The 17,243-nt window shown below is 52.3% G+C and overlaps 2 protein-coding genes across 3 annotated transcripts; both read right to left on the bottom strand.

The window, feature by feature from the left end:
• Positions 1-948: 948 nt before the first annotated feature.
• Positions 949-3,570, bottom strand: LOC118973666 (melanoma-associated antigen 10-like). Of its 2 annotated transcripts, XM_073227822.1 has the most exons (3): positions 3,370-3,570; positions 2,640-2,735; positions 949-2,496 (listed from the first exon to the last, which is right to left on the bottom strand). In XM_073227822.1, the coding sequence occupies exon 3, from the start codon at positions 2,480-2,482 to the stop codon at positions 1,499-1,501; it is 984 nt and encodes a 327-aa protein (XP_073083923.1). In that variant the 5' UTR covers positions 2,483-2,496; positions 2,640-2,735; positions 3,370-3,570; the 3' UTR covers positions 949-1,498. The 2 variants fall into 2 exon arrangements, with proteins under 2 accessions (XP_073083923.1, XP_073083924.1); XM_073227823.1 differs by lacking the exon at positions 3,370-3,570 and having other exon boundaries at positions 2,640-2,940.
• Positions 3,571-5,561: 1,991 nt separating this feature from the next.
• Positions 5,562-6,388, bottom strand: LOC118973667 (melanoma-associated antigen 11-like). The gene is made up of 2 exons (XM_073227555.1): positions 5,997-6,388; positions 5,562-5,910 (listed from the first exon to the last, which is right to left on the bottom strand). The coding sequence occupies exons 1-2, from the start codon at positions 6,386-6,388 to the stop codon at positions 5,562-5,564; spliced, it is 741 nt and encodes a 246-aa protein (XP_073083656.1).
• Between the last annotated feature and the right edge of the window lie 10,855 nt (positions 6,389-17,243).

The following is a 17,243-nucleotide window of genomic DNA, read 5'->3' as shown; positions in this document are numbered from 1 at the left end:
AGGATTTCTTCCCATGACACCTTGGGGAAGCTGCAGCTCAACTGGCCACTGAACATGCACTCACCCTAAATTGCAGCTCTGCCCACCTTCCTCCCAGAGGATATTTCACTCACTTTGCGGGGCCGGGTCGCTTCCCCAGCTGGAGCAACAACCTGCAGGCTCCTAGAAAGGAAGTCCGACTCCCACATCTTCCCTCTTGGGCAGCATCTCTTCCTTCAAATCACCGATTTTGATTCATTTCGTCCCCATGGACCTCTACCCTTGCTTACCATGGGTTAAAGGGAACACAGCACCACCGATAACAGTGTCGTTTCCAGGGACTCAGTACTCGCCCTCCCAGGCCAGGGAGAAGATGGCCCACCACTGACTTCTGGGCATCACTTCAAGGGGCGGGACCCTTATGCCTCTGCAAATGCTTGCAGATGATGGCTATGCGACACCTAAGGTGGCGGGCGCTTTTTTCAATGGCACTGGGGGACGAGCCCAGGGCACCCCCCGTTGCCGCCCCCGAGGAGACCTCACCGGGTTTGCCCAAGACCCAAAAGGGACTAACCAGAGCAGCGCTGCATTTCAGCGTTGCCTCTCATCCCTAAGCTCGCCATCGGTCAGACTGGCTCTGCCCCCACCCAGCCTCAGTGCACTGGATCCCACCAGAGGATCTGCAGGGCCCCGAAGCCACAGACGGCCCAGCTTGGGGCATGGGGACTGCACGCCCTCCCCTGCAGCCGCGCCTGCTCACCCCTTCCTTTACTAAAGGTTCTGTGGTCCTGGGGCACACCTCCCACCTTCCTTATAGGGCAGCAGCTCCTAGACTATCGCTATTAGGTGGGTGCGTGGAGTGGGGGTGTCCTGCTTACCCAGTGGCCCAACGCTAACACAGGGCCTTCCAGTGAGCAGAGGCTCGGGGACTTTGGGAGAGTAAATGAGCCAGGGAGCACGAATGCCATATATTACTATTTAATTTCTTCTACATCCTTGAAGAAGCTAAGAAAATCTACATACATATCTTTTTTCATACAACTATAGACTAAAGATTATAAGAGAATACAAAAATTAACCATTAAAATTATTTTACGTATTTCACTCCTAAATTTGTTCCCATTTCCAAGGAGATATTTATTCTAATGTCATGGAAAGTTACAAGCTACAAAGAATATGTTAGGTTTTCCATCTTGTTTTACAAAATAGCAAAACTTTCTAATCAACCAGATAAACAGCAGTAAATGTGTGAGCAATGTCAATCTACAATTCAATTCTGATAAGAAACTTTCTAAAACAAGTAAAATCTGAAAATACAAAAAAGAAAAAAAGAAAAATTGCCCCAGCCTTGCCCTACACTGCTTCGGTCACTGACTGACCTTTGACAACAGAGAGGGAACAGGCTGCATAGACGTCACTCAGGGCAGAAGACAGAGGACGTTACACTAGAACTTGCTCTGACCACGGTGGGAGCATCGTCTGCGGCAGCAATGCTAGCCTGGCCTGGCCCTTCCTGATCTCACAAAGCCTCCTCATAGCAGGTCAGAGAGGCATTAGGGGTGCTAACTTTGACCTTGGCCATACCCTCCAGGACTTTCACCATGTGGTTCTCCATGCATGCCCTGCGGCCCCAGAGCATGTGGAAGCGAGCGGGATTGCTGTCGGGCACCTGCTGGTACTCCAGGTACTGCTCCTTCACCCAGACCTGGGCGATGAGCTCCCTGGGGTCCCCGAAGATGACGTGCTCCCTTCTGGGAAATATCCCTATGACACCCAGCATTTCCCACACCTTTTCCTCAGGGGCCGAGCCACCCCCCATGAAGATTATGCTGAGGAGAAACAGCAGGAGGCTGCTCATGGGCAGGCTCTGCTCATAGCTCAGCTTCCTGCTGTAGGTGAGGCCCGGGGCTGTGACCAGGATGTAGGAGTGGTCGCTGGGATCCCCTTCCTCCACGTCGATGCCAAAGGCCAGCTGCAAGCACTCGGAGACGCAGCTGAAGATCACAGGGAACTGGTCCTGGTGATCCTGGCCCAGCACCTCCAGCAGCTCCGCCCTCGTGGTTGGCTCCTTGGTGTGGTACTTGAGGAGCAGGACGGCCACCAGCTGCGCTGCCTTGTCGTGAATCACGATTCTGGGAAAGAATCTAGCTCTTGGCAGGGACTGCAAAGTGCCCAGAACCTCCTCCATTGCGCTGCTGGAGCCACCATCGGATTTTGTGGGTGGCACGGAGGCAGAGGCAGTGGGGGAGGGGCAGGCACGCTCAGGGCCCTGAACGGGACTCGGGGTTGGTGAAACCATAGAAACCTCTTCCTCACCGCTTGAGATAACAAGACAGCAAGAGGGGGAGTAGGGGGAGGAGGCGGAGCACATGGAGGAGGAGGAGGAAGCAACCTCCTCTGTCGCCCCAGGGTCCTGTGCACCCACGAGGCCCTGGGTCTCCGTGAGGGTCGGAAGGCCTTCCTCGGGCAGGTAGCGCCGTCGCTTCGGGGGAGGACCAGCCATGACTTGTTGAGCAGCTGGAGGGAAGGAGAAACAGCAGGAGGTGGGAGCTGCGGGCCCTGGCGCCCGGGGGGACAGGGGGCGTCGGAGGCCTGGGCGACGGGGACCCGCTGTGTGGGGTAGGAGAGCCCTGGGAACACGGTGAGGTCGGGAGCCCCACCTTGACTCCTGGCTTGGCCTGGGCCTCTGCGGGTCTGCGACCTCAGGACACGTGCCTCACCCCGAGGCCTTCCTCACCGGCCGCTTCCTGGATTCCCTGAAAGAGGGCCTGAGGGGCACCTCGCTGCCAGGACTGCCATCCCAGCTCGGGGCTCCCAGTGCCGACGGGAGGGGCGGTCCCTTGCCCAAGGGCGGCCCTGCTCCTTAAGCCGGTCCCAGTCCCCAGTCCCTCTGAGGCCCGGAGGAGGAAGTCAGGGCTGACAGGCAGGGGCGGCTCGTCTGGGGCCCCTTCCCCTCCTCCCTCAGGGTCCTCACCCCCAACGCGGGCAGGGCTTGGGATCCTCTGAATGTTGACCGGGGCCGTCCCCTCAGACCAGGGCCCTCCCTGCCCTGACACACCCCCGGGGGACATCTGCGGCCGTCTCAAAGGGTCACCAAACAGGGGTTTCCCTGGGCTGATGACTGCACCCGTGGTGGGTTCTGGGGGCGCCCTCGGCCCTCCCTCCTGTCCTCCTGTTGACTCCCGGTGTGTCTGGGCCCCGCCCCAGCCCACCTGGGTTCCCTCCTCAGACCAAGGCCTTCCCTCTCACGATCCAAAATGGCGGGCGGGCACATGGCTGTGCCATGCGGGTGGCAGGGCCCAGCCTGAGGACCATCCCGGGGCCTCCTTGGGTGATGGCATGGGACCTGAATTCTTGGGTGGGGGCCCTCAGGCCTCCCCCGGGTTCTACCTGGGGCCCTTGCGGGTGACCTGAATCCGGCGTCTGACACCGAGGCCGTCCTGTCCCTCAGGCCTCCCGGGCGGAAGACTAATGACGTCACATCCGGATGCTGGGTCAGACCGCCCCCTGGAGGCTGCCAGGAGGAGCGCACAAGGATTCCGGGCGTTCCTCGCTCCGCCCCCTGGGCCTCCCTTAAACCCCGCCTTCTCCCACCTGCCGCGGCTCACGAGGCCCAGGGCTCTGCCTCCCCAGGTCCTTAGTGGACGTGGTGTGGTGGTGGATTGGGGGGTGTTGCGGCAGTGGGTGGATGGGTGGGATATGTGGGGGGTAAGATGTGGGGTACATGGGGGGAGGTATGGGGGTGAGTATCGGCAGTGGCGGGGTGGAGGTGGGGGTTTAGGGGAGCCGGAGGGGGGGGCGGCAGGTTGAAGGATATCAGGGCCAGCTGCATAGGTTCTTAGCACCCTGGAGCTCCGAAACCGCAGTCTTTCCGGGAGTCCAGGGTCCCTCAGTCCCCTTGGGGGTTCCTCATCATGATTCCCAGCAGGGCCTCGGCCCCCCTCTCGGCTGAACTCAGGCCCTGTTGCTTACTGGATGTGGTGTGGTGGTGGAATGGGAGGAGGTGGGGCAGTGGGGGGAAGAAGGGGAGATGTGGGGGGTTGAATGTTGGGTTCATGGGGGGAGGTGTGGTGTGGGTGTCGGCAGTGGGGGGCACAGGTGTGGTATGGGGATCTGGGATGGTGGGGAGCTGTGAGGCCAGGTGAGGAGTGGGGGTATCTGGGGGTCAGAAGTCGGTGGTTCGGGGAGTTGGGGGCCAGTGTGGGGGCACAGTGGTGGGAGGTGGGGTGGAAGTGGTGGTGCAGAGGTGGGGTGGGGGTAGGGTGGTGAAAGGTGGGGGGGTGGGCGAGGGGTGGGAAGTTGGGGGGTGGGAGATCGGGTGGTGGGAAGCGGGGGCGGGTTCTGGGGAATGGGGATTTCCGTGGGTGGGGGAGGTGGGTTGGGAGGTGGGGGGAGGCGGGTTGGGAGGTGGGGGTCAGGGGCAGTGGAGAGGGCTAGCAGGGAGGTGGGCTGGGTTGGTTGGGTGCCCAGCCCGACGACTCTGTAGCCGGAGGACCATCCCAGAGCCTCAGGGCTGCTGGCACGGCGGAGCCGGCTTCCGTGACCACCGGCGTCCTGGTGTGCGTTCCCCAACCCCCGCCACTCCTCACCGAGGGGGGTCCTCCTCAGCCCTGGCAGAGCAGCCCTGCAGCCCCAGGACAGAGGCGAGCTGGGAAGCTGCAGAGCCCCTGGCCATGGGGAGGGTCCGGGAGGAAGCACCCCTTCCCTTGGGGTGGGTGTCTTCACAGCCAGCCAGACTTGAGGCACTCTGTGTGTGGACTTTGTTTCCTGAAGAGGCTGAGCGGATGCAGGGCATTTGCGCAGGTCCTCGGGTCTTAGGCTCACCGCACATCGCCCTGTGGAGTGCCGCGATTTTCCCTAATTCCCCTCCCTCGCGATAACTGCCAGGCTTACATGTCTCCCAGGTTCTTGAACACAGCAAGCACATCCAGGTGCCTGCATGTATTTTAGTTCTGTGAAGTGACAGATGAGCAGGAATCAGGAGCAAGAATTAACCAAGCGTACTTTTATTTCTCCATTTTATTGCTAATTTCCATCACTTTTGGGAGGGAGTGGTGAGGCTGCTGCCATGTGACCTAGCTCCGGTCACAAACGCAGGTGGAAGGTGTCCCCATGTGTCTACAAAACAGCAACGCACTGAACTGGTAAACTGTACAAACATACACGGGATAGATGTCATACAGAAACAGATGCTGATGCTAACCACCCTTTCTCTGAAAATGAACAACAGGGGAAACACCCCAGAGGTAACGCAGACCCACTTCCACGGGGTCGGGGAGAACAGGAGCCCAGAGGCTCCAGACCACGTGGTACAGAACCTGCGCTCCTTAGAGCGCTGGCTGCTCTCTCTCCTAGGCCAGAGGCAGAAGGGGCCTGACTGCATGCCCGGCAGAAGCGCCTGCCTGACGGGGGCTTGGTCAGGGCCTGGCCGCCCCTCTGCTCAGGGACCCTGATCCTCATTGGTCCTAGCCTCCTCAGATGGGCACAGGAAAGGGCCTATACGTGTGCTAAGAAGCTTGAACAAAAACAGCACGACCTGCACCTTGCTGGCCTCTGCGTGGGCCCTGGGGCCCCAGAGCAGCTCACAGCGAGGGATCGCTGTCGGGCACCTGCCGGTACTCCAGGTACTGCTCCTGCACCCAGACCCCGGTGATGAGCTCCCTGGGCTCCCCATAGATGAAGTGCTCCCTCCCAGGACACATGCCCGCAACACTCAGCACTCCCCACACTTCCTCCCCAGGGACCCGGCCACCCTGCAGGAGGATCACGCCCAGGAGCAGTGCCAGGAGGCCGGTCTTGGGGAGGTGCTGCTCTTCGGTCACCCCATCCCAGGTGAGGCCCAGGGTGGGGACCAGGACATAGGAGTGGCTTTTGGGATCTACTTCCTTTATGTCTATGCCAAAGGCACCCTGCAAGCACCAGGAGGCATGGCTGAGGATGTCAGGGAAGGGGTCCTGGTGATCCTGGGTGACCAGCTCCAGCATCTCTGCCTTCGTGGTCGGTCCTTGGCGCGGTACTTGAGGAGCAGGAAGGCCACCAGTTGCATCTCCTTCCTGCGCAGCGCATCTTGGAGGGAGACCGTGGTGTCCCCTGGGGCCTCGTCCCCCTGGCTGCGGGAGTGATTGGCAGGGGACTGGTTCCCCAGGGGTGCTGGCATGGCCTGGGGCAAGGGCTGTGCCTGAGGAGGGCTCTGGGGTGGACTTGGTCTCTCAGTGGCGTTCGCCTCCTTTAGGGGCCCTGAGTACAGGGCAACAGAGGCAGAGGCCGACAAGGTCGAAATGGAGGATGGGGCCGACTCCTGGCCCTCCTCGGCCCAGAACCGAGGGGCCCCCTCCAAGCCCTGGGCTTCTCTCAGCTCCTGCAGGGCCTCCTCCAGCTCATGCTCCTCACTCCTGGCACCCAGATCCATGCTGACTCTGCTCAGGGGACTGGAGACCTGGAGGAGGGAAGGCAGGAGGTGGGCACTGTGGACCCTGGGGCTCCACTTTGGGGGTGGGCTTATGCCTCCCAGGGAACCCCCTGCTGGGAAGGCAGTCTGTCCCTGCAGAACCCAAAGGACAACATGAGGCAGCACCTTGGGGAGCATCTGTACAGCCCAAGGCTCTGGAACTGGGCACTTTGTGGGGGTCCCTCTGTCTGGGGTGGGAAAGCCCTGGGGGCACATCCAGGTCAGGCACCCCACCTTGTCTCCTGGCTCAGCCTGGTCCTCCATGGCTCTGCGACCTCAGGACAGGTGCCTCGGGACTTCACCTGCGGATTCCTGGAGTCCCTGCCAGAGGACACGAGCAGGCCTCTCAGGTGAGGTCCGCCAGCCCAGCCCTGGGCACCCCGTGCTGACAGGAGGGGTGGGCCTGCCTCTGTGAGGTCTCTGCCTGGCCAGGGAGGGTTGCCCCCTCCAGGCTCGCTCAGGGTCCGCACCTCCCACGGATGCTGGCCTGAGACAAAGCTCTTGGAACAAAGCTCATGCCCAGAAAGGATCAGAAGGAAGTGTGGGGACCACGCATACCCAGGCCCAGACCAGGCTGGCGATGCTCCTGGCATGGAGACCCCTGTGAGTGCCTGGGGTGCTGTCTCAGCTGGCCTGGGTCCAGGCGTCACTTACACACCCTCCCCTCCCTGAGAGCACTGACGGGACACGAGGAGGGGCTCAGCCTGACAGGCCCTGCCGGGGATTCCCAGGCCTCACTGCAGGGCCGGCCCTCTCTAGGTTCCACGGGCACCCTCTGCCCTCCTTGCTGCTGACCTCCCCTTGACTCCAGGTTGGCCTTCTTGCCGCATCCCACCCCCACTCCAAACCCCGCCCCCAGCCCCCTCTCCACCATCTGCCCACCTGGGTTCACTTCTCAGACCAAGACCTTCACCCCCATGATCCATAATGGTGGTCAGGGGGGCGAGGGTGGGGACGGGGCTAGAGGGGTGTAGCTGGGGGCGAGTGGCAGTGCCCAGCCTGACAATCCTCCTAGGGCCTCATGGGGTGATGGAATGGCCACCCTGGGTTCTAGAGAGGTGCCCTCAGTTGTCCCTCACGGTTTTACCTGGAGTCCTGGCAGGGCCTGGGCTCCTCCCAGCCAACCTGAATCCAGCCTCCCACACTGAGGTCCTCCCCTCTCTCTGGCCTGCCAGGCAGAGGTCAGTGGGCATCACATCTGGACGCCTGGGCCTGGGGTTTCCCCAGGGCTGCCAGGAGGTGTGCCCCAGGATTCTGTGGGGCCCTGGCTCCTCCCCCTGGGCCTCCCTTGAGCCCCGCCCTCTGCCCACCTGCGTCGGACCACGAGGCCCAAGGCTCTGCCTCCCCAGGTCCCTGGTGGAGGTGGTGTGGTGGTGGGATGTGGGGAGGTGGGGCAGTGGGGGGAGTGGCAGGGTGGCGAGTGGCGTGGGAGAGTAGTGCCTTGGGGGAGGTGTGGGGGAGGGTGTTGGCAGGTAGGTGGGCAGGCCTTGGGGATTGGAGGTAGCTGGGGGGAGGGGGAAGGGTGGGGGCAGCTGGGGGATGGGAAGTCGGTGGGTGGGGCATTTGGGGGCCATTGTGGGGGTGCCAAGGTGGGAGGTGGAGTGAAGAGGAGTGGAGAAGTGTAGTAGTGAGGTGGTGTATGGGTGGGGGAGAGGGAAGGGATGCGGGAAGGTAGGGGGTTGGAAGTTGGGGGGCGAGAGGTGAGATCGTGGGGGCAGAGGGAGGGTTGTGGGGGTGGGGAGTTCAGTGGGTGAGGGGAGTTGGGGGTGGGTGTCGGGGCACGGGTTGGGAGCTGGGGGGCTGAAGGGGCGGTGGAGAGGGCTAGTAGTGAGGTGGGGTAGGTGGAGGCGGCGCCTGGCCTGCAGACACCTGCTGTGGGCTAGCAGGCCAGGCTGTGACTCCTGAGGTCCCTGAGGAGGTGTGGGGCCTGGAGGATACAGTCTCTACACTCAAACATCAAGCCCAGCTTTTGGAATTTAAATACCTTCCTCATTTCACCTGACATTTTTAAAACCCAATTTGGGCCATTATACCTACTGAGGTGAAAACGACCCCCGGATTTGAAACCACACCGAGATACTGAGTTGAGCAAATCTATTCACTAATGACAACCTGAAGACAGCTTGAAAACAGCAAGCTGTGGAGTGCTCTGGGACCACCGGGAAAAAGATGTGGGATGAAAAATTTCTCTAGTAGTAGCCAAGGAGTGGTTTTCAGACTGCATAAGAGAAATTTTTGGAGGGAAATGGAATGATTCAGATCTCCACAGGACTTACATGCGACCCCATTACCTTGGAGGGATTTTAGGTAATACATACAAATACCAGTTAATGGTGAAGGGTGGAAGAAAACAAAGTAATAGTGAAATGGATGGGCTCGGGGGAAGGCTTGTGGAAACACATTCTCCCTGCCACGTAGCCATCAAAACTGAACATGGGATAAAGAGCAGGGACCAGTGTACAAAGGCTCTTGATGGGTGCTAAAGAGCTGTCCCCTCTCTCCAACCAAAGTGTCTTGGCCTTCTCCCCTCTCTGCCCGGCTGCCATGCAGGTACCAGGATGGTGCTTTGTTATGTCTAGGCCATCTCTAGGACTACCACTGACTGTTTGAGGGGGTGCCCCGCTGACCAATGAAAGGTGAAGAGTGTGCCCCCTCACTGTCCTAGAGAGGGCTATATTCAGGCAGCTCTTCAAGCCTGGGGTAGTCCACTGGGAGGTGCTGCCATGGAATCGGTGGCCCGGAAACCACAAGCCCCTACGGCAGTTATGGACCAAATTACTCCAAGCACCAAAAGGAGGAAAAGAGGAAGAGGCTCTGCCAGCCCTGGTCCAGAGGTAGTGTCAAGGTGAGATGCGCACACCTCAGCTCCCCTCCTCTTCTCCACCAACAGCCCCTGAAGACTCTTACCCCGCCCGTGCTCGGCAGACCCCCTCCTCAGCCTCTGCTCCTCGGGAAGCCCTTGTTCTCATCCCGTCCGTCCCCATTCTCTTTCCCCAAACCTACATACTTCTGTGCTCAACTCTGTTGTCCTTCCAAGTGCCCAAGGTGACCGTGGGGGGTAAAAAGCCACCTTCAAAGGAATTCAAGAAGAAAAGCCTCTCCCAAAAGTCCCACCTCTTCACAAAAACCTAAGAAAGCTAGCAGGCCAACAGTGTATCACCATTATCATAGGCCGAGTGAGGAACTGAATCAAAATGAGCAAGCAGGAGCAAGATGGCATGGAAAAATCCACCACTGCAAGTGACTGCCTGGGCCATCTGTTACTTCGTAGTGAGGCCAGAGACCTCACAACTGGCTGCCCAGTCTCTGAGGCCTGGCCACTGAGAAATGACCAATGATGTAGAGGCCAAATCTTACACCTCTGGGGTACAGCATTACTGATGTTTAAAATAAAATCAACGAGCGGTGAAAAGACCTCTGGTGTGTGTCTTTGTGAGTTCTGTGAATGTGGGGAGGAAGGAGGGAAGGGAAGAGGCAGGTGTGTGAGAAGGGAGGAAGGTAAGGCCCTGCGGGGTGGGGAGATCAGACCAGAAGGTCCACACTTAGCCAGATAAGAAGGATAAGGACTGGGTGAAGTCTAAGCTCGGAAGACAAACAACAACAAAAATTATTTTTTATCCCATTGCGAAGGAGGAAAAGACATGGTGTGTGTTTTTCTGTCTCTGTGTGTTTTGGGGGAGGAGGGCTGGATGTCAAGGTATAGAGCTTTATGGAGTGACATGTGTGGGTGGCACTGGCACCCCAAAAAGGCAGACAAGTATATCTAAAATAATGATGATTGGACACCCAAGTCTAACACCAATAAGGCCACTTTCTTGTTAAGAAACTTGAAGTAGAGTAGTGGCCTCCCAAAGGAGGGGCAATGGGAAAAGTTCACTCCCAATACAGGCAATAAACTGCAGATATTTTTTAAGTTAGACGTTTAATTTTGAGATAATTGTAGAGTCATATGCAGTCCTAAGAAATAATAAAAAGAGATCCTGTGTACCCTTTAACCAGCTCCCCCTACTGGTAATATATTTTAAAACTGTAGTAGTATCATATCATGACTGGGATATTGACATGGACACAGAACATTTACATCATGTCAAGAATCTTTCACGTTGTCCGTTTATGGACACATGTACTTACCTCTTACCTCCACCCCCTCTCTAGCCCCTGGTAACTGTTCATCTCTTCTCCATCTCCATACTGTTGTCATTTCAAGAATATTATATCAATTGAATCATATAGTATGTGAGATTGGAGATTGGCTTTTCTCACTCAGCATTACTCCCTCTAGATTCATCCAGGCCATCGTTATAGATATCAATAGTTCACGTCTCTTTATTGCTAAGTAGTATTCCATGGTATATATGTACCACAGTTTGTTTGACCATTACCCCATTGAAGGACTTCTGGATGGCTTGGTGTTCGACTATTATGAATAAAGTTGTACTGAGTGTTCATGTACAAGCTCTGGGTGAAAATAAATTTTCACTTCTCTGGACAAATGCCCAGGAATGTATGGGTCATATGGTAGTTGCATGTTCAGTTTTGTAACAAACTGCCAATCTGTTTTCCAGAGTGGCTGCACCATTTTGTTCTCCATCAGCAAGGTATGATGGATGCAGTTTCTCTGCATCATCACCAGCATTTGTTGTCACTATTTTTATTTCGGTCATTCTGGTAGGAGTATAGCAATATCTCATCATGGTTTTGATTTGCATTTCCCTAATGGCTAATGATGTAGACCATCTTTCCATGTGTTTATTGCCATGTGTACATCCTCTTTGGTGAAATATTTGCTCATGTCTTCTGCCCATTTTATAATTGTGTTCTTTGGGTACTTTATACTGTTGTGTTTTCAAAGTTCCTTATATATCCTGGATGCTAAAGCTGTATTGGATGGGTGGTTTGTAAATATTTTCTCTCAGACTGTATCTTGTGTTTTCAGCCTCATTTTAACAGGATCTTTTGTAGAGTAAAACTTTTTAATATAAAGTCTAGTTGATTAATTTTTAAATTTTTATTGATCATACATTTTCTGTCAAGTTGTAAAAAACTCTGCCTAGCCCTGCATTTTGAAGATTTTCTCCTATATTTTTTTCTGATATGTTTACAGTTTTCTTTTATGATTAAGTCAGTTATTCTTTCTATGCTAATTTTATACAAGAAGTGAGGTTGAGACCAACTTTTTTTGTTTTTGTTTGTTTGGCTTTTTGTTTGTGTTGTCCAGTTGCTCGGCACCATTTGTTAACCAGGCTGTCGTCCATGGAATTGCTTTTGTACCTTATCAAGAGTCAGCTGGGCATTGTCTGTGTAGTTCTGTTTCTGGATTCTTTCATTCCATTGGTCTACATATCTATCCCTCCACCAATCTAACATAGTCTTGATTACTGTAGCTATATGTTTTGAAATAGGTTAAACTGATCCATCCCAATTAATTCTCCTTTTTCAAAAGATGTTTTAGCTGTTTTACTTCCTTTGTCTTCACATATAAATTTTACAATAAACTCATCTATATCCACAAAATTTCTTCCTGAGACTTTCATAGGAATTGTATTATGCCTGTGTATCAATGTAATAGATATAAGGTCAGTGAGATCATCTGTTTCTCACTTTTAAGTTTTGGTACTTTGTATCTTTCCATGAATTGATCTCTTTCATCTAAGTCACTGAATTCACAATCACAGAGCTATTTGTAGTAGTTTCTTATTATCAATTTAACATCCATGGCATCACTAGTGAGGTTTCCTCTTTTATTCGTGTGTCTTCTTTCTTTTTCCTTGGTTAGTCTGGTTAGAGTTTGATCCGTTTTTTGGATCTTTTTAAAGAACTATTTTTTTTACTGATTTTCTTTATTGTTTTCCTGTTTTAAATTCATTGATTTCTGTTCTAATTTGTTTTATTTCCTCTATTCAACTTGCTTTAAATTTAATTTGTTCTTTCTTTACTTCCCTAGGGTAGTTTAGGATATTGATTTTAGATTTTTCTTTTCTAATATAAGTATTTAAAATGTGCTATAAATTTTCCTCAAGGACTACTTTAGCTGAATCCTACAAATTGTGTATGAGTATCCTTATTTTTATTTAATTCCTGCCCTGTAGGGCCTTTTCTGCATAGTGACCCGGCTTGGCCAGCCAGAGCCCTGCTACTGAATATTATAGGTCCCTCTGTGTTCTTTAAAAAGAGTAGTCTATTGATCAAGGAGTAGCTATGATTGCCAAGTAGGGAAGCTGGCAGAGCTGGCAGGGGCCTTTGAGGTCCTCATCGTGTGAAGGAAGAATCAGAGGACCAGAGGCAACAGGGACTTGCCCAAGGTCACCAGCAAGTCACTCCGTGGCAGAGCTGAGCAGCTAATGCCTGCCAGGCCTAGAATCTTCCCAAAGTACCACTGTTCTCTGCAGTTTCACCTGCTCATGTGCGCTCCAGAGAGGGTGCCACCCTCCCTCCATCTGGAAAGGCTGAGTATACTGGTCATCTTTCAGGCCCCTCCACATGGAGGCCTAACAGACATCTCCATTTCAACAAGGGCCCAAACAGCTTTATCTTTTGTGTAATAGTACCATGAGGAACCCAGCAGTCATCAGAATGGGAATCAATGTTCAACAGTCCTGTCAATTTTACTCCTAAACTGCGTGTGACCCCACCCTCCCTCCTCTGTCCCCAGTGCCACTGCCAGCATCTTGGTACAGGCCCTGGTCATGGCCCATTTGCACTCAGATCCATTCCTCGCCATTCTGCGCCACTCTGTTTTTCAGGCTGAATGTTCTTGGCTCTTTTGCCTTATGGAAGGAGTCTAAGCGTGAGAGGAAGGGGGAAGGAGGGTGAGAGAGGGGGTCCCTCTCTGTCTGCCTTGAGGTGCGTCTAGATCCGTGGTCAGTCCGTCTTCTACCAACAGAGCCTTCACGATTCCCTCCCGCCAGGTGAGCCTGCCTTAGGGCTCTGGGGATCCTGGCTTTTTTCCTTGTCCCTCTGCTTAGGATTGGGACCAGTTCCCCTCTGCTGCTTTTCTCTGGGTTGCTTCATTTTACCAGTTTGGCTTCTCAGTAATTCCATCCTCTATATAACCAATTCCCTGAATTATAGTTCTCCTCTTAAAAGAAAAAATTAGAGTGTCTTTTATTTTCCTGGCTGGACCCTGATTGATATAGCCTTTATTACTTCCAACCTAGCTTATTGTAACAGCTTTTCAGTAAATCATCCTGATTCTAGTCCTATTCCTTCCTAATTTACTCTGAACATTGAAGCCAAAATAATGTGTCTTAGGTTATCTTTGTCTAAAAGCTTGAATAGCTCCCTGTTGCCTAAGATGGAGTTCTTACCTTGGTTTGCAGTGTGATGGTAAGGTGGGTGGGAGGGAGGCCTGTTGCCAGTGTTTAAAGATCTGTAAACAGTGGTCACAAGATAGGGACCAGGGCAGCAATCTAGAAATGCCCCTTAGCTGCTGGCTCAGTTTTGATTTCCTTCTCACAGAAAGGAAAGTGAGGTCTCCAAAACAGCCTTGGTGAGTAAAAAAAGCTTCAAGATCCCTGATAAATATAGACGAACTGATAGAAAGCTCCTGATTCATCCACTTACTGCATTCTCAAGAGATTCCTGTGGCAGCAAAAGATGACCGCAGTGTACCCATAAAATAAGTTTAGAAGCTTCTTTTCCTTTAATTGTTACACTTCCCCTTGCTCAAAAAATGGAATTAGGAAACTTTTCGAGAGTGCTTGGAATGCCATCAGATTTTTTAATGATCGAGTTATTTGGGTTAAGGGAAAATACAAATTAATAATAATTAGAAATAGATGGAGTCAAGATTAAGTCTGTACATACAGGGCATGCTATAGGATCGTGAATTTTCAGTTAAGCTTGAGATTCTTTAGCAGCCAGTGCTAGGAAAAAAATTCTCCATTATGTGATCCTCAGGACTCAAAAGATGAAAACCAACCAATTTCCCTTAGAAGCAAAACTATTTCCGATGATAAGAGAAAGTAATTGGTACTGGGGATCCTCACGGAGGGGACATGAAGGACCATAGTGAGCAATATCCTCAACAACAACCGAACAGTAAGTGCTTAATGAAGGCTTCTGTCAGAATCAGAGAAGGATTTCCTGGATTCATGGCTTCAGTGTGTATGTTGGGGGGGTTGTAGGGGGTGATGTCTTTGAGTTACACTTCCTCTGATTAGTACTTTTTTGCTACTTCTCTCTGAGACTCCTGTCTTGTCATACTTACTAAATTTGTGATTATCTGAAACCCTTTTCTTCTGCCTCTCCCTTAGTTGATATGCTAGGTCTATATCATTTAGAAATTCACTCATTCATCCAGCAACCACTTATGGATAACCTACTGGGTTCTGGTAATTCAGTGGTGAAAAGAGAGACTTAGCTTCTGCCATCATGAAATCGAAAATATAGTGCGGAGAGACAGAAAGTAAATAAGGCAAGAAATAAAATAATTTTAGATAATTATGATGTCTTATCAAAAATAAAACAGAGGAGTGAAATAATGTTTGGGGTGGTAGGACCAATGCTGGCTAATTTGTATAAAATGGTCAGGGAAGGCCTCACAGGAGTTAATATTTAAGCTTAGACATGAATGATGACAAGAAGGCAGCCATACAAAACTCTTGGTAAATGTGATTAAAGAAAGGGGACAGGGGAATCATGGGAAGATGGAGGCATGAGTAGTCCAGAGGAAATCCCCTCCCCAAAACATATATATTTATGAAAATACAATAAATACAACTACTCCTAAAAGAGACACCAGTGGATGCAGTACAACAGCCAGGATACATCTACATCTGTGAGAACTCAACATCACACAAAGGGGGTAAGATACAAGCTGCGGCCAGGCAGGACCCAAATGCTCCCCCACCCCAAAACCCAGCGGGAAGAAAGGAGTCTGAATGGGGAGGGACAGAAAGCCCAGAACTGCTAAACAACCAGCTCTAGAAATGCACACCCGGAACACAGACACAAGGTGCATGGGGTGCTGGATATTAGAGAAATGGAAAAGCAAAGCCTGTGGGCAGGTCCCCGCAACCGGTGCCCCTGAGACAAAAGAAAAGCGAGTGCTTTCTGCAAGTCTTAAAGAGACAGGGACCCCATAGCTGGACGAAGTGGTCCCGGCACACTCAGCCAGCAGCTGGGAATTCCGGGGAAACTTAGGCGCCCTAAACCTCAGGGAGGCAGTGCAGCTCTGAAGCCCCTCACTAAGCAGCCTGCCAGTCGTCCCTCCAACTGGCATGGACCCAGACACACTGGCCCAGTAGCGGTAGAGTGGCAGCGCACGCTGGGGGCGGAGGCGCCGGAAGGGACGGGGAGCAGATCCGTGCACAAACGGCGCCAGACGGGACCAGGAGAGGCTTGTGCGAGCCCGCTGTGGCACGACTGAACAGCCTGGGTGCAGCTCATGCGCACAGCCGGCAGTGGAGCCAGAGGAGCCTGGTAGAGGCCCGCATGCACCTGCAGCAGAGCCAGAGGGAGCAGGTGCACTCCCAGCAGCCGACCGGAATCCCAGCCCAACGCACAGCTGCCCGGGCCAGACCCAAAGGCCGCTGCTGCCACACAGCCAAAGCAATCCTGAGACGGAAGACTAAAGTGGGGGGGATCTCGCTCCCCAACTTCAAGCTCTACTACAAAGCCATAGTAATCAAGACAATTTGGTACTGGCACAAGAACAGAGCCACAGACCAGTGGAACAGAATAGAGACTCCAGACATTAACCCAAACATATATGGCCAATTAATAAAGGAGCCATGGACATACCATGGGGAAATGACAGTCTCTTCAACAGATGGTGCCGGCAAAACTGGACAGCTACGTGTAGGAGAATGAAAATGGATCACTGTCTAACCCCATACACAAAAGTAAATTCGAAATGGACCAAGACCTGAATGTAAGTCATGAAATCATAAAACTCTTAGAAAAAAAACATAGGCAAAAATCTCTTGGACATAAACATGAGTGACTTCTTCATGAATATATCTCCCCAGGCAAGGGAAACAGGCAGAAATGAACAAGTGGGACTATATCATGCTAAAAAGCTTCTGTACAGCAAAGGACACCATCAATAGAACAAAAAGGTATCCTACAGTATGGCAGAATATATTCATAAATGAGAGATCCGATAAAGGACTGACATCCAAAATATATAAAGAGCTCACACACCTCAACAAACAAAAAACAAATAATCCGATTAAAAAATGGGCAGAGGAGCTGAACAGACAGTTCTCCAAAGAAGAAATTCAGATGGCCAACAGACATGAAAAGATGCTCCACATCGCTTGTCATCAGAGAAATGCAAATTAAAACCACAATGAGGTATCACCTCACACCACCAGTAAGGATGGCCGCCATCCAAAAGACAAATAACAACAAATGTTGGCGAGGTTGTGGAGAAAGGGGAACCCTCCTACACTGCTGGTGGGAATGTAAATTGGTTCAATCATTGTGGAAAGCAGTGTGGAGGTTCCTCAGAATGCTCAAAATAGAAATACCATTTGACCCAGGAATTCCACTTCTAGGAATTTACCCTAAGAATGCAGCACTCCAGTTTGAAAAAGAAAAATGCACCCCTATGTTTATAGCTGCACTATTTACAATAGGCAAGATATGGAAGCAACCTAAATGTCCATCAGTAGATGAATGGATAAAGAAGATGTGGCACATATACATAATGGAATATTACTCAGCCATAAGAAGAAAACAGATCCTACCATTCGCAACAACATGGATGGAGCTAGAGGGTATTATGCTCAGTGAAATAAGCCAGGCGGAGAAAGACAAGTACCAAATGATTTCACTCATATGTGGAGTATAAGAACAAAGGAAAACTGAA

Source organism: Manis javanica, chromosome X, assembly GCF_040802235.1.
Source record: "Manis javanica isolate MJ-LG chromosome X, MJ_LKY, whole genome shotgun sequence".
Lineage (NCBI taxonomy): Eukaryota > Metazoa > Chordata > Mammalia > Pholidota > Manidae > Manis > Manis javanica.
This window is presented reverse-complemented; position numbering and strand designations above follow the sequence as displayed.

Bases quoted from the DNA above. Each gene is read 5' to 3' on its own strand.
- LOC118973666 (XM_073227822.1), bottom strand. From the start codon at position 2,482: ATGGCTGGTCCTCCCCCGAAGCGACGGCGCTACCTGCCCGAGGAAGGC.
- LOC118973667 (XM_073227555.1), bottom strand. From the start codon at position 6,388: ATGGATCTGGGTGCCAGGAGTGAGGAGCATGAGCTGGAGGAGGCCCTG. The intron at 5,911-5,996 runs GTACCGCGCCAA...TGACATCCTCAG, and splicing joins GTGGCCTTCCTGCTCCTCAA to CCATGCCTCCTGGTGCTTGC.